This window comes from Mustela putorius, unplaced genomic scaffold (assembly GCF_011764305.1).
Source record: "Mustela putorius furo isolate JIRA1106 unplaced genomic scaffold, ASM1176430v1.1 tig00003962_pilon_pilon_pilon, whole genome shotgun sequence".
NCBI lineage: Eukaryota > Metazoa > Chordata > Mammalia > Carnivora > Mustelidae > Mustela > Mustela putorius.
The window spans coordinates 11,501,521-11,514,525 of NW_025422106.1; the positions used below are offsets into that span (position 1 = coordinate 11,501,521).

Consider the following 13,005-nt stretch of genomic DNA (forward strand, 5'->3'; position numbering starts at 1 on the left):
AAACTCAGTCCCCCTCTACCAAAAATCATGCACTCCAGTTTTCCATATACTTTAAGCAAAATGACAACTCACTAGAAATGCCTACTGCTAACACCAGAAAAGGATGGCTAACTAAGGACACTTCAGAAAGTCTATTTTTTAAACATATACCAGGGGAAAGCGCGAACGCAGTCCCCCACTACCACAAATTATGCAGTCGAGTTTCCCACATTTGGGGAAATCGCAGGGGTCAGCACATCCGGAGTGCAATGGATAAGCCTCGCCCTGGGAAAACCACCTTCGTGATCATGGTATCTCCCCTGCCAGGTAAGTATGAATTGGGAATGTTGCCTAGCACCTTACCCTCAGATTCAAGTTACTTTTAATATAGGATCACTTTTCTCATGGATCCTATTGACCCCGTTCCTTCTGAAATAGAGAGTATCCAAGGCACAGTTACTAATTAGCAATATTTTGTACATCTGAATATTGCCAAAATCTAGGAAATATATGCCCGGTATAATCACGACCAGCAGTCACCGGGCTTATTTACATATTCCACACCCTTTTTGCTGATCTCATTTAAGCCCATCCTATGCCCTAGCTACTGGTGCTGTTTGAATGAAATTTAAAGGAAAAGACACGCTACAATTTAAAGATAAACGACATAAATCAGTTCCTTCTTTCAAGGTGTGGGAGCTAATGATGTCACTGATGTCTGGTGCAGTTCAGCAAGCCACGTAATTGAAAGATCAAGTCTAAAAAGATTAAATTTGGCAAAACTACATACGAAAATCCAGGGCATGTATTGCTAAGAATAGGTTGTTCAAGCATTCAAGCACAAGTACAAAATATGTTCTCTTTCAAATATACAGCAAATCACCATCCTTATTTGAAAAAGCTGTTGTATAAACACTAGATCTAATTCTGAGGCGCGCTAACTAAGGGAAAGCTCATGAAGCACCCCATTCCTATATAGACGTTTGGGGAAAGTCCCACGAGTTTGCAGAGCTGGAGTGTGACGACGGTACTCACAACGGCAAACTGTCTGCTTGACCAGAATGTCTCCCTTCCCAAGTATCAATAAATCGTGTTTCTAAGTATCCTTAACCCCGCCCCTCCCCCCAAACCAACTCTCCCGTGTTCTACACTTCAAGCTGTCATCCATTTCTTTTTCATGGCTGTCTCTGAAATCCAGAACAAGACTACTGGAGACTCCTTCCTACAAGAAACTGCCAAGCCCTCCTTGCCTCATATTAGATTCTTCAAAGAGAGCAAATTCAGTATCAGGCAGTGGTCAGTAATCCAGTATTCCACATTCACATACATTCTTACTAGTCTTAATCCTATCCTTCTTTCTTCACTGTAAATTAAAAATGGAGTTTCCAAGTTCCAATAGTTCTTCAATTGTCTCTCCAAGATCACACCAGAATCACCTTATTTCCCAAATCTTTTTATTTTACAGGACCTGTCTGGTGTTCTCTACCAAAACAAATTAGAGTTTCATATCATTTTTTTTCAGAGTTTTATATCTTTAAGATAATGTTTTTAAAATTATTTTATTTTATTTATTTATTTGACATGAAGAGACCCAGTGAGAGAGTGAACATAAGCAGGTTCTCCGCTGAGCAGGGAGTCTGATACGGGGCTCGATTCCAGAACCCTGGGATCAAGATCTAAGCCAAGGGACACCCAGAGGGCTCATTCAGTTAAGCAACTGCCTTTGGCTCAGGTAATGGCCCCACTTTTCTGGGACTGAGTCCCACATTAGGGGACTACCATTCTTTTTTTTTTTTTTTTTTTTTTAAAGATCTTTTAATTTATTTATTTGACAGATCACAAGTAGGCAGAGAGGCAGGCAAAGAGAGAGAGAGGAGGAAGCAGGCTTTCCGCAGAGCAGAGAGCCCGATGTGGGGCTCGATCCCAGGACCCTGGGATCATGACCTGAGCCGAAGGCAGAGGCTTTAACCCACTGAGCCACCCAGGTGCCCCTCAAACTACTATTCTAAGATTTGTGACTAGCAGTGCTTTCTTTATTTCTTCTTAAAATTTATTTATTAGAGGACGCCTGGGTGGCTCAGTGGGTTAAGCCGCTGCCTTCGGCTCGAGTCACGATCTCAGGGTCCTGGGATCCGTACCCAGGGAGCCTGCTTCCCTCTCTCTCTCTCTGCCTGCCTCTCCGTCTACTTGTGATTTCTGTCAAGTAAATAAATAAAATCATTAAAAAAAATTTATTTATTAGAGCGAGAGCATGAAAGAGAGAGAGAGAGAGAGAGAGCGTGCGCGCGTGTACGCACACACAAGCAGCAGGGAGCGGTAGAGGGAGAAGCAGGCTCCCCGTGGAGCGAGGAGCCCAATGCGATGGGGGACTCAATCCCAGGATCCTAGGATCATGACCTGAGCCAAAGAAGGTTAACCAACTGAGCCACCCAGGCACTCCCAGCAGTTCCTTAGTTCGTTCATTCTTTCTTTCAACATTTTATTTATTTGACAGAGAAAGACACAGCAAGAGAGGGAACACAAGCAGGGGGAGTGGGAGAGGGAGACACAGGCTTCCCCTGAGCAGGGAGCCCCATGCCAAGCTTGATCCCAGAACCCTGGAATCAGGACCTGAGCCAAAGACAGATGCTTAATGACTGAGCCACCCAGGTGGCCCCCAGCAGTGCTTTCTGAAACAAGAAACACATAACTCTTAAACCACCCATACTCTTCACAAGGCTAGTTCCAATATTTCACAAGAACTTAATTATTACTGGTCTACTTATTAAAACATTCATCTGAGACAGTCTGCCTTAGGGCAAGAAGGTGACTTTCCCTCACTTTCTTTTTTTTTTTTTTTTTTTAAGATTTTATTTATTTATTTGACAGAGAGAGATGACAAGCAGGCAGAGAGGCAGGCACAGAGAGAAGAGGAAGCAGGCTCCCTGCCGAGCAGAGAGCCCGACGCGGGACTCGATCCCAGGACTCTGAGATCATGACCTGAGCCGAAGGCAGTGGCTTAACCCACTGAGCCACCCAGGCGTCCCATCCCTCACTTTCTTATAGCCCACACTAGTTAAGAAAGACATTAGTGCTATAATCCTCACAGGAGCCTTGCAAACCTTAGTATCCTCTGAGGAAAGCCACATTTCTTTGATTAGAAAAATATAAGGAAATACACGTTTGTTAAATAATAACATAAGTTAACACAGAAAAAGTGAATAAGCTTTTTAGTTTATCTTACAAACGCTGAAAAACTATTGCCAAAACCAGATAATGTAGATGTAAGAGCCTCACAGATTAATCCCATGAACAAAAATGTCAACTACAATAACAACTTTATGAACTGGATCTAGTAGGATATTAAAATAACATACAAATACGCTTTATGCCAGGAATATAGAACTTAAGTACATAAAAGTATGATAGAAGTAGACATATCACAAAGGTGGGGACAAGGACTGATTAACTCATATAGAGTGCATAGAAAATTGGCTACCACTGAAAAGGAAAATATTACTTTCTTTCTCCTAATTTATCTTAAAAAAAAAGACCAAAGTTAAAATATCCAAATTAAATGATAAACCATATGTAGAAAAAAACCAGGTAATTATGTTTATAATTTTGAATAAAAGTCTTTTTTTCTTATTTAGTTAAGTAATTTCTACACCCAAAGGGCTCAAACTCATGACCTTGGGATCAAGTGTTACATGTTCTTTCAACTGAGCCAGCTGGGCACCTCCAAAGAAAAGACCTTTTTTTTTTTTTAAGATTTTATTTATTTATTTGACAGAGAGAGATCACAAGTAGACAGAGAGGCAGGCAGAGAGAGAGAGAGGGAAGCAGGCTCTCTGCTGAGCAGAGAGCCTGATGCGGGACTTGATCCCAGGACCCTGAGATCACAACCTGAGCCAAAGGCAGCGGCTTAACCCACTGAGCCACCCAGGTGCCCAAGAAAAGACTTTCTAAGCCTGTTACCAAAGTCAGAATTAAATACAAACTTTGACTACATTTGCATACAACAAACATTAACAAAATAGAAAACCTCAAAGTTTAAATACAAGTGACAGAATGGGAAGATATTTGCAATATATAGATTAGGCAGTATACAGATTAGCCCGTATAATACAATATGCATATCAGAGAGGATAGGCAGCATATGGAATAAAAGCATGGGTTCTGATGTCAAAGCTGAGTAGAATACTTGGCTATACTAAGCACAACTAAATATTAGTTGTTGTTTCTGATCATAAAAAAAAACAGAGACCTGTTAAAAAATATATTTTATTTTTTTAAGATTTTATTTATTTATTGGACAGAGAAAGAATACAAGCAGGGAGAGCAGCAGAGGGAGAGAGGGAGAAGCAGGCTTTCTGCTGAACATGGGAGTTGGATGTGTGGCTCGATCCCAGGACCCTGGAATCATGACTGAGCCAAAGGAAGATGCTTAACTGAATGAGCCACCCAGGTGCCCCTACAGACATATTTTTTTAAATATATATATGTATTTTTTTAAATACATATATATATATGTAACAGAGGTACTTTAATTATATATATATATATATATATATATATATATAAATAAAGATTTTACATATTTCAGACAGAGAGAGAGTGAGAGAACACATACAAGACCAGGGGTGGGGGCGGTGGGGTGGAGAGAAGCAGGCTCCCTGCTTAGCTGGGCAGGGAGCCCAACACAGAGCTCAATCCTAGGACCCCGGGATCAAGACCTGAGCCGAAGGCAGATGCTTAACCAACTGAGCCACACAGGCGCCCCTAAAGTACCTCAGGTATAAAGTGGGAAAGAATGTACAGATGTTTATAGCACCATTATTCACAATACCCAAGAGGTGGAAGCAACCCAAGTGTCCATACACAGATGTATGGATAAACAAAATGTGTTACATACACACCATCGAATATTATTCAGATCTAAAAAGGGAGGAAACTGACACATGCTACAACATGGTTATACCTTCGGGACATTATGTTAAGTGAAATAAACCAGTCACAAAAAGACAAATACTACATGATTCCACTTCTGTAAGGTATCAAGAGTAGTCAGACTCCTGGAAACAGAGTAGAATGGTGATTGCCAGCGGTTGAGGGAAGGGGAAACGAGGAGCTGCTATTTAATGGGCACACCGTTTCAAGACAAAGTTTGCAAGATAAAAAAGTTCTGGAGATCAGCTGCACGACATTGTGAAGATGATTAACACTATCGAATTGTATGCTTAAAAATGGGTGAGATGGTATTTTATGTGTATTTTACCATTTTTACAAATTAAAAGTGGGCAAAGGATCTAAATGGGATAGTTACAATAAAACTGAAAAAAATTTTAACCTCTCTTAGTAATAAGACATAATTACCAGTTGAAGTCAATTATGCCTCAATAACAAAGGAAAAATAAAAAACATTTGAAGACTCCGAAGGCCAGTGTTGGGATGGAGGTGGGAAAACTAGCCCTCATATGCTGTTAGTAGGAGTCTAAGTGATATAAACATTTGGCAGTATGATTCAGAATGAAAATGCATACTCTCTGACCCAGGAATTTTACTTCAAGAAATGTACTGAGAGAGAGAGAGAATTATTTCATCACAGCAAAAGCAAAACAAAAGTGGAAATAATTCAACTATACAGTTATAGGCCAGATTAGAAAGATGGGCTTCAGGACAGAACATATGCAACCACTAATTTTAATTTTCAAATAATTTGTAATTACATGGGAGAAAGCTTTTGACAAATTATTAAGGGAAAAACAAAAGGTAAACAAATTTCTTCACAATTTGACCACAAATATGTAAGATAAATACATTATATGAACTTGTACAAGGATTAAAATAAACCAAAATGTTAACATTATTATCTGAGTTAAATAGAAAATTTTTGAACCAGTTTTTTTTTTTTTTTTAAGATTTTATTTATTTATTTGAAAGAGAGAAATCACAAGTAGGCAGAGAGGCAGGCAGAGAGAGAGGAAGGGAAGCAGGCCCCCTGCTGGGCAGAGAGCCCGATGTGGGACTCCATCCCAGGACCCTGGAATCATGACCTGAGCCGAAGGCAGCGGCTTAACCCACTGAGCCACTCAGGGGTCCCTATGAACCAGTTTTGTTTCCTTCTTTATATTTTCCATATTTTGTTTTCTACAAGTATATACTTCCTATAAGTTTATATTTTTAAAGTATACAGATTAAAAGTACAAAAGAGAAAAATATAGGGAGAGAGGTACAGGTCAATCATCTAATCATCCATTCTTTTAATAAATATTCACTGAGTGCCCACAAAGCCATACATTGGGCTAGGGGCTCTAGGAAAACACTGGGAGTAAAATCCACATGGTCCTGCTCTACTGAAGTTTTCAGTCTGGTCAGAGAGACATATGCTAAGTAAATGATCACACAGAGGCATTTGGTGCTGTGAGAGCCTTAAAAGGGAAACTTGAGTCTTACTAAGAAATTTGGTCTGTATCCTAAGAGTAAAATAAAAAGTGACATGAGCTGAAATATAGAACTGTACTGTAGAAAGAACATTCTGGCTGCAGCATGGGAGAACAGACTAGAGGGGAGAAGAAGACAAGATGCAGAGAGACCAGCTAGAATGGCCTTGAGTACCTGCAAACAAAATGGTGGGAGCTTGGCCTAGAGGTGGAGGCATGAACAGAATCAAATATGTTAAAGAGAAAACTGATAGGATTTGTGTATGCATTAAACACGGGGAGTGAAAAGGGAAGGTGTTGAGAATGATTCCTAGGTTTCTTGTCTGTGCATATGGAAAAGATGGATATTCAGGTTATGGAAGTAGGGAATGCAGGAAGAGGACAAGGTTTTGGGCTAAAAAAGATAATGAGTTAGGTTTAAAAAATATTTTTAAAGATTTTATTTATTTGAGAGAGAGAGAGAGAAAGGGAGGGCAAAGGGAAAAGCAGACCCCCCCACTGAGCAGGGAGCCTGATGCAGGCCCCATCCCAGGACCTTGGGATCATGACTGCAGTCGAAGGCAGATGCTTATCCAACTGACTCACCAAGGTGACCCTGAGTTAGGTTTAAGATAGGCTGAGTTGGAGGGGCTCCTGAGTGGCTCAGCTGGTTAAGCATTTGCTTTCAGCTCAAGTTATGACCCCATGGTCCTGGAATCAAGCCCCACCTCGGGCTCCCTGCTCAACAGGGAGTCTGTTTCTCCTTCTCTCTCTGCCCCTCCCCCACACTCATGTTTTTTCTCTCTCAAATAAATAAATAAAATCTTAAAAAAAAAAAAGATAGGCTGAGTTGGGAGACCTTTGCATTGTCCAGTAGGCAATCCGATATTTGCATCTGGAGGTGAGAGAACAGGGCCGGGCTAGAAATATAAATATTTTTTAAAAAGATTTTTATTTATTTATTTATTTGAAAAAGAGAAACACAGTGAGAGCGGGAACACAGCAGGGGGAGTGGGTGAGGGAGAAGCAGGCTTCCCATGGAGCAGAGAGCCTGATGCCGGGCTCGATCCCAGAACCTGAGCCAAAGGCAGACACCCAACCACCGACCCACCCAGGTGCCCCTAGAAATATAAATTTAAGAATTGGGGTGCCTGGGGCGTCTGGGTGGCTCAGTGGGTTAAGCCGCTGCCTTCGGCTCAGGTCATGATCTCAGGGTCCTGGGATCGAGTCCCGCATCGGGCTCTCTGCTGGGCAGGGAGCCTGCTTCCCTCTCTCTCTCTCTCTCTGCCTGCCTCTCCATCTACTTGTGATTTCTCTCTGTCAAATAAATAAATAAAATCTTTAAAAAAAAAAAAAGAATTGGGGTGCCTGAGTGGCTCAGTTGGTTAAATGTCTGACTTCTGTGGAGGTCATGATCTTTCATGATCTCAGCATCCTGGGATCACACTCTGTGTTAAGCTCTGCTCTTAATGGGGAGTCTGCTTATCCCTTTCCTTCTGCCCCTCTCCCTGCTCATGCTTTGTGTCTCTCTTAAATCTTTTTTTTTTTTTTTAAATTAAGGGGGAAAAAAAAACCACTGACATGGAGTCACTGAATGAGAGAGAAAGAGAGAGAGAGAGAGAGAATGAGAGCATAAGAGAAGAAAGAGAACAGAATAGTCAGCAAAAGATCGGCTATGGGGTCTTAAAAGAACCTGTAACATTTTAGGATCAGGTTATGGAAGATGAGCTTCCAAGAGAGACAGAAAAACCAGATGGATATGGAGAAAATAGGAGTCACAGAAATGAGATTTCAAGAGTTTGGGACAACAAATAAAATCTTGAGTTCCTACTATGTATAAGCTTTGTACAATTGATATTGGTACTCCAAATATGTGTCTGAGGCTTGAAGTTTTATCAAAATCACCGTATTTGTTAATTTGATCTTTCTAATAATCCCATGAATTATTCTTTTACTTGTAGGTGAGGAAACTAAGTAACTTGTTGCAAGGCTTACAGTTGGTAATTTCCAGAGATGTGATATAAACCCAAATTTGTATGACTTCAAGGTCCACGCTCATTTGTCCATAGTAGTGCCTCTCAAACTTTTTCATTAAATTGCAACAAAAACAACAACAACAACAACATATTCTTAGGAGGCTTCAGGAGGCTATTGAAGTATCCAGGTTAAACAGGATCATTCTTCAAAGTCTTACTATTATTTAAAAATTTATTTTTATGTTTGCATTTTACTTTACAATATGTTATTTAATATAAAATATTTTAAATGGCTTACCGCTTAAATCATTCAATTCTTCCCTCTCTTAAAAAAAAAAATGTAGTAGGGGCATCTGGGTGGCTCAGTCTGTTAAGCATCTGCCTTCTGCTGGGGTCAAGTCCTGGGATGAGCCCTGCATCCAGCTCCCTGCTCAGCAGGAAGCCTGCTTCTCTCCCACTCTCCCTGCTTGTGTTCCTGCTCTTGCTATCTCTCTCTCTCAAATGAATAAATAAAATCTTAAAAAATAATAATAAATAAAAAATTTTAAAAATCGAGTGAATTTGACACCATAGGAAGGTGTACCTTCCATAAAAATCCCATAGTTTTTATTTAGCTCTTGGTGCCTGACCTCATAAACCTTGATCCTAGTTTGAAAGGCGGACTATAGAGCAAACTGTATTGAAGAAATCTGAAGAATGATGCAAAAAACGATAATTATAGACAACTCAAGGCCCAGAATAAGATATTAATAACACGTAATTATATGACTACAGATAGAGATAACTACTTTCTTAACTCTCCACTGCCAGTGAAACAAAGTTCTAAACACTACTCATTCCGTTGAGTGAGCAAACCAAGTAAAGCACTATCTTTAAATACGTTAACACCGTCTCTTCACGCAAGACCCTGGTTGCTTTATAAGCATGAATTCTCCCTGCGGACATTTATGTAACGCCCACTGTGTGCCCAGATGTGACTCACACTAGTAGTTAAGGTACTGCGTGGCAAACAATCCACATTTTGACCAGTCCTACCTGACTTTCCCTGTCCTACCAAGTGGGGGACAAACACTTCTCGAATTCGACCTCCGAAACCCCATCCAAAGGGGGCTCCGACTTTGAAGGTAGCTTGGGTTAGAAGAAAGGATACTAGGTTTTAATTCTGGCTTGAAGAAAACTATGCTCTAAGCTTCAGTGTCCTTGTTTTCCTTCTGGTACGGTTGTGAGCATTTGAAATGCGTGGGATTTGCTCAAGTGCTCAACATATGTTTCCTTCTTAGATTTTACGTACTTAAAGAGCTCTGATTTGCAATATTTAGGAAGTTCCTTTAAGCTAGGGGGAAAAAAATTAAGGCTAAGAATCTCACCAAATATAGCAAACGAGTTACTGCCCTAAAGAAATTACACTCACTTAGACAAAGAAAGACTTCGGAACCCACCTTCCAAACTGCCTCAATTCCCTCAAAGTTCTCTGTTTTAGAAGGGGGTCCCTTCTCACCTCTGTACCAGAGCAGGAGCTGTTCTGTAGCCCAATTATTCCCTCTCAGAACCGAGAGCCCACACCCAGCCCACTCCTGGACCATCACTTGCTTACTTTTCCAGCTCTTTCCTGTTAGGCAGGCAGTGAACCAACGGTCTCCAAAACCACCGTGCTTGAGACTGGACTCGCGGGGAAGGCGTGCGTGGGCGTGGGGATTGGGCACCGAGCGCTCCCCGTGGCTGGTTGGGGGGGCTGGCCCACAATTCCTCGCGCGGGCGAGGGCTTAGGCGAGGGCTGGAAAGGCGAAGGGGGAAGCCAAGGGGGATACCCGACGAGAAAACATAGGAAACTGGAACCCTGCAGACGCCAAATAATCCTTATATGACCGTTTCATACGCCAAACCGTTAACTGGCTGGTGTGTGCATTACCCCTAGCTGGGAGTAGATCATTCTTACTAATAACCTTGAGGTTCCACCCAACAGGCCAGGGTTGAGGTGGTCAGGGCCTGGCTCTTCATCTTGCGGTCTCCACCCATCTTTTTACAGGTTGAATGTTTGGGGGTGAGACACTACATGGGACTCGTAAGACTCACAACAGAAATGGTACAGACACAAGAAAATACAACATTTCTCCCGAGAGGGGCTCAGCCCAAGGCCGCGTGCAGTCAGGCCAGAGACACCGCCCCTTCCGCCTTACGTCTGACGTCACGGGGCGCGCGCGCGGGCGGGCGAACGGAGTTGAGGCTGGGGCTTGCTGCTCTGGGTACGCGTAGGCGTCCGGCTTTGAAATGCAGCGGGATTTAGTGAGTTTCCCGCTGTCCCCAGCGGTGCGGGTGAAGCTGGTGTCTGCAGGTTTCCAGACTGCTGAGGAACTCCTAGAGATGAAACCGTCCGAGCTCAGCAAAGGTAACGACTTCTGACGGCAAGTTGAGGCACACGGACCGCCGTCGGTGCCGCCTCCATCTCGGTTCTTCCGCCTTCGGGCTTCCTTTCCATCCACACTCCGCCAGTTTCCTCCGCCCGAAGCTGCATTTGCGACGTGAAACCGCTCCTTGAATCCAATTAAACTTGTGATGGTTGGAGCTGTGGTCCTGAAAACGTTTAGTAATTGCTTTCTCTGCCCGTGCCTGCTGAATCCTAATTTATTACCCCAAAGAACCCTGTTAACGTGGATTATTTATGTCCAATATGCTGATGAAGGAACAGGTGGTTAAATTACTTTTCGTGATGACTGGGCTAGGAAAGGTGGAGCTAGGATTGGTACCCAGACAGCTTGTTTAGTTTTAGCTGTAACAGAATCCAAGGGACAAAGGGATTACATTTGAGAACTGGAGGATTCGTGATAGGACTAGAGGCAAGAACGGGAGCAGAATCCCCAGCACCTGAAAGAAAGCAACAGAAAGAAGACATTGCTTCTCTCCTGTAATTCGCTGGAAAAATGGAACGAGAAATCCCAAACCTCTCATTCCAGAGCACTGTAGATTATACATTGGTAGGAACCGCTGAATCATGAGGAATACAAAAATGAAGCTGTCTGCGGCCAGTCTCGCTGTACGCATTACACGAGGGTGTGCTCAGAACCGCTCTTAAGATAGGGCAACATTTTAAGTCCTTGCCATTAACAATGGAAAATAAGGAGGTTTAAACTCACCATTAAAGAATAAATGTTGTAGACCCAATGTTAACTGTTTTAAGTCTTACACTGCATACTGTTTCCCAGCGTTTTTGTGTGCTTAAAATTTTTATTTATTTGTTAGAACAAGCAGGAGGAGCTGCAGAGGGAGAGGGAGAAGGAGGGAGCCAGATACGGGGCCCTGGAATCATGAACTGAGCAGAGGGCAGTCGCTTAACCATCTGAACCCCATCCAGGCACCCCTATTCCCCAAAGCTTGATGGGCTCTTTTTCTTTCAACAAGTTGGTTTTACAGAAAATAAATGAGAGAATCTGCATGATAATGATAGCTAACAGTTACAGAGCAATTTGGATGGCCTAAGTATTTGGATGGCCCAGCTATTCAACATGTATTATCTCATTCCCCTTTTACAGAAGGAAAGATCTGAAGCAAAAAAAAAAAAAAAAGTAATTCATCCTTACTTAGTAACTTCATAATAAGTGATTCAGTCAGGGTTTACAAACCCAAGGAATCTGACTCCAGAGTTTCTGCTTTTTAACTGGATAGGATCTTCATTTCCTTATCACCATTATTGCCTTTTATTAGTGCCAAGTTTATACTCATATCCTGACCAAATCAGGCACTGCCTTATCAAACTCATAAGTGATGTAACCCTCACTTTTCTTTTTTAAAAGATTTTATTTATTTATTTGACAGAGATTACAAGTAGGCAGTGAGGCAGGCAGAGAGAGTGCAAAGCTGGCTCCCTGCTGAACAGAGTCGTGTCCCCCCCCGCCGCCCCCAACTAAGGGCTCCATCCCAGGACCCAGAGATCATGACCTGAGAGGAAGGCAGAGGCTTAACCCACTAAACACCCAGGTGCCCTTCACCCTTGCCTTTCATTATTCCTTTCATTAACAGCTTGTTTTGTAAATCGCCATTATCTCTTCCCAAGCCGTATTGTTTGATAGGAATAAAATTGTATAATTGAGGAAGCATAAGTGTATTTTTTTTAAAGATTTTATTTATCTATTTGACAGACAGATCACAAGTAGGCAGAGAGAAAGGGGGAAGCAGGCGCCCTGCTGAGCAGAGAGCCTGATGTGGGGGGCTCAATCCCAGGACCCCGAGATCATGACCTGAGCCAAAGGCAGAGGCTTAACCCACTGAACCACCCAGGCGCCCCCCTAAGTGTATTATTTAAAATATTTGTGCATCAAATAATTGTTCTCATTAAAAAGTTTGGAGTGATAATGTGAATTTTTCATGATAGTATATCTATGAAAAGTTTTTATTATGAATAATACATGCACATGCACTTCCTAAAGTTAAATCTTGTTTTAGGCAGTTAGAGGCCATTTTCATTCTCTTTCGAAAAGTAATTTAGATGCCTTATTAGATCAAAATAACTGTGACTTCAGGGGCGCCTGGGTGGCTCAGTGGGTTAAAGCCTCTGCCTTCAGCTTGGGTCTTGATCCCAGAGTCCTGGAATTGAGCTTGAGTATGGCTCTCTACTCAGCAGGGAGCCTGCTTCTGCCTCTGCCTACTTGTGATCT

The 13,005-nt window shown here is 42.1% G+C and overlaps 2 protein-coding genes and 1 non-coding gene across 10 annotated transcripts in view; 1 reads left to right on the plus strand and 2 right to left on the minus strand.

The window, feature by feature from the left end:
- The window catches only part of TEX14 (testis expressed 14, intercellular bridge forming factor), a 125,984-nt gene extending 115,471 nt beyond the window's left edge, over positions 1-10,513 (minus strand). For 2 of the 4 annotated variants that reach the window (XM_045069970.1, XM_045069969.1), the window contains exon 1: positions 9,951-10,512. The gene's annotated coding sequence lies outside the window, so the exon portion shown is untranslated. Of the gene's footprint in view, positions 1-9,950 lie in introns of all 4 variants that reach the window. The other 2 variants (XM_045069968.1, XM_004747278.3) reach the window with 2 other exon arrangements.
- On the minus strand, positions 151-314 carry LOC123389203. Its single transcript, XR_006603802.1, has one exon. It is a non-coding gene; the product is annotated as a U1 spliceosomal RNA (small nuclear RNA).
- A 32-nt stretch (positions 10,514-10,545) lies between the features above and the next one.
- The window catches only part of RAD51C (RAD51 paralog C), a 39,978-nt gene continuing 37,518 nt past the window's right edge, over positions 10,546-13,005 (plus strand). For all 5 annotated transcript variants that reach the window (XM_045069972.1, XM_045069971.1, XM_045069973.1 and 2 more), the window contains exon 1: positions 10,546-10,742. In XM_045069972.1, coding sequence (XP_044925907.1) covers positions 10,625-10,742 — 118 coding nt within the window. In that variant the 5' untranslated portion in view covers positions 10,546-10,624. The remainder of the gene's footprint in view (positions 10,743-13,005) is intronic.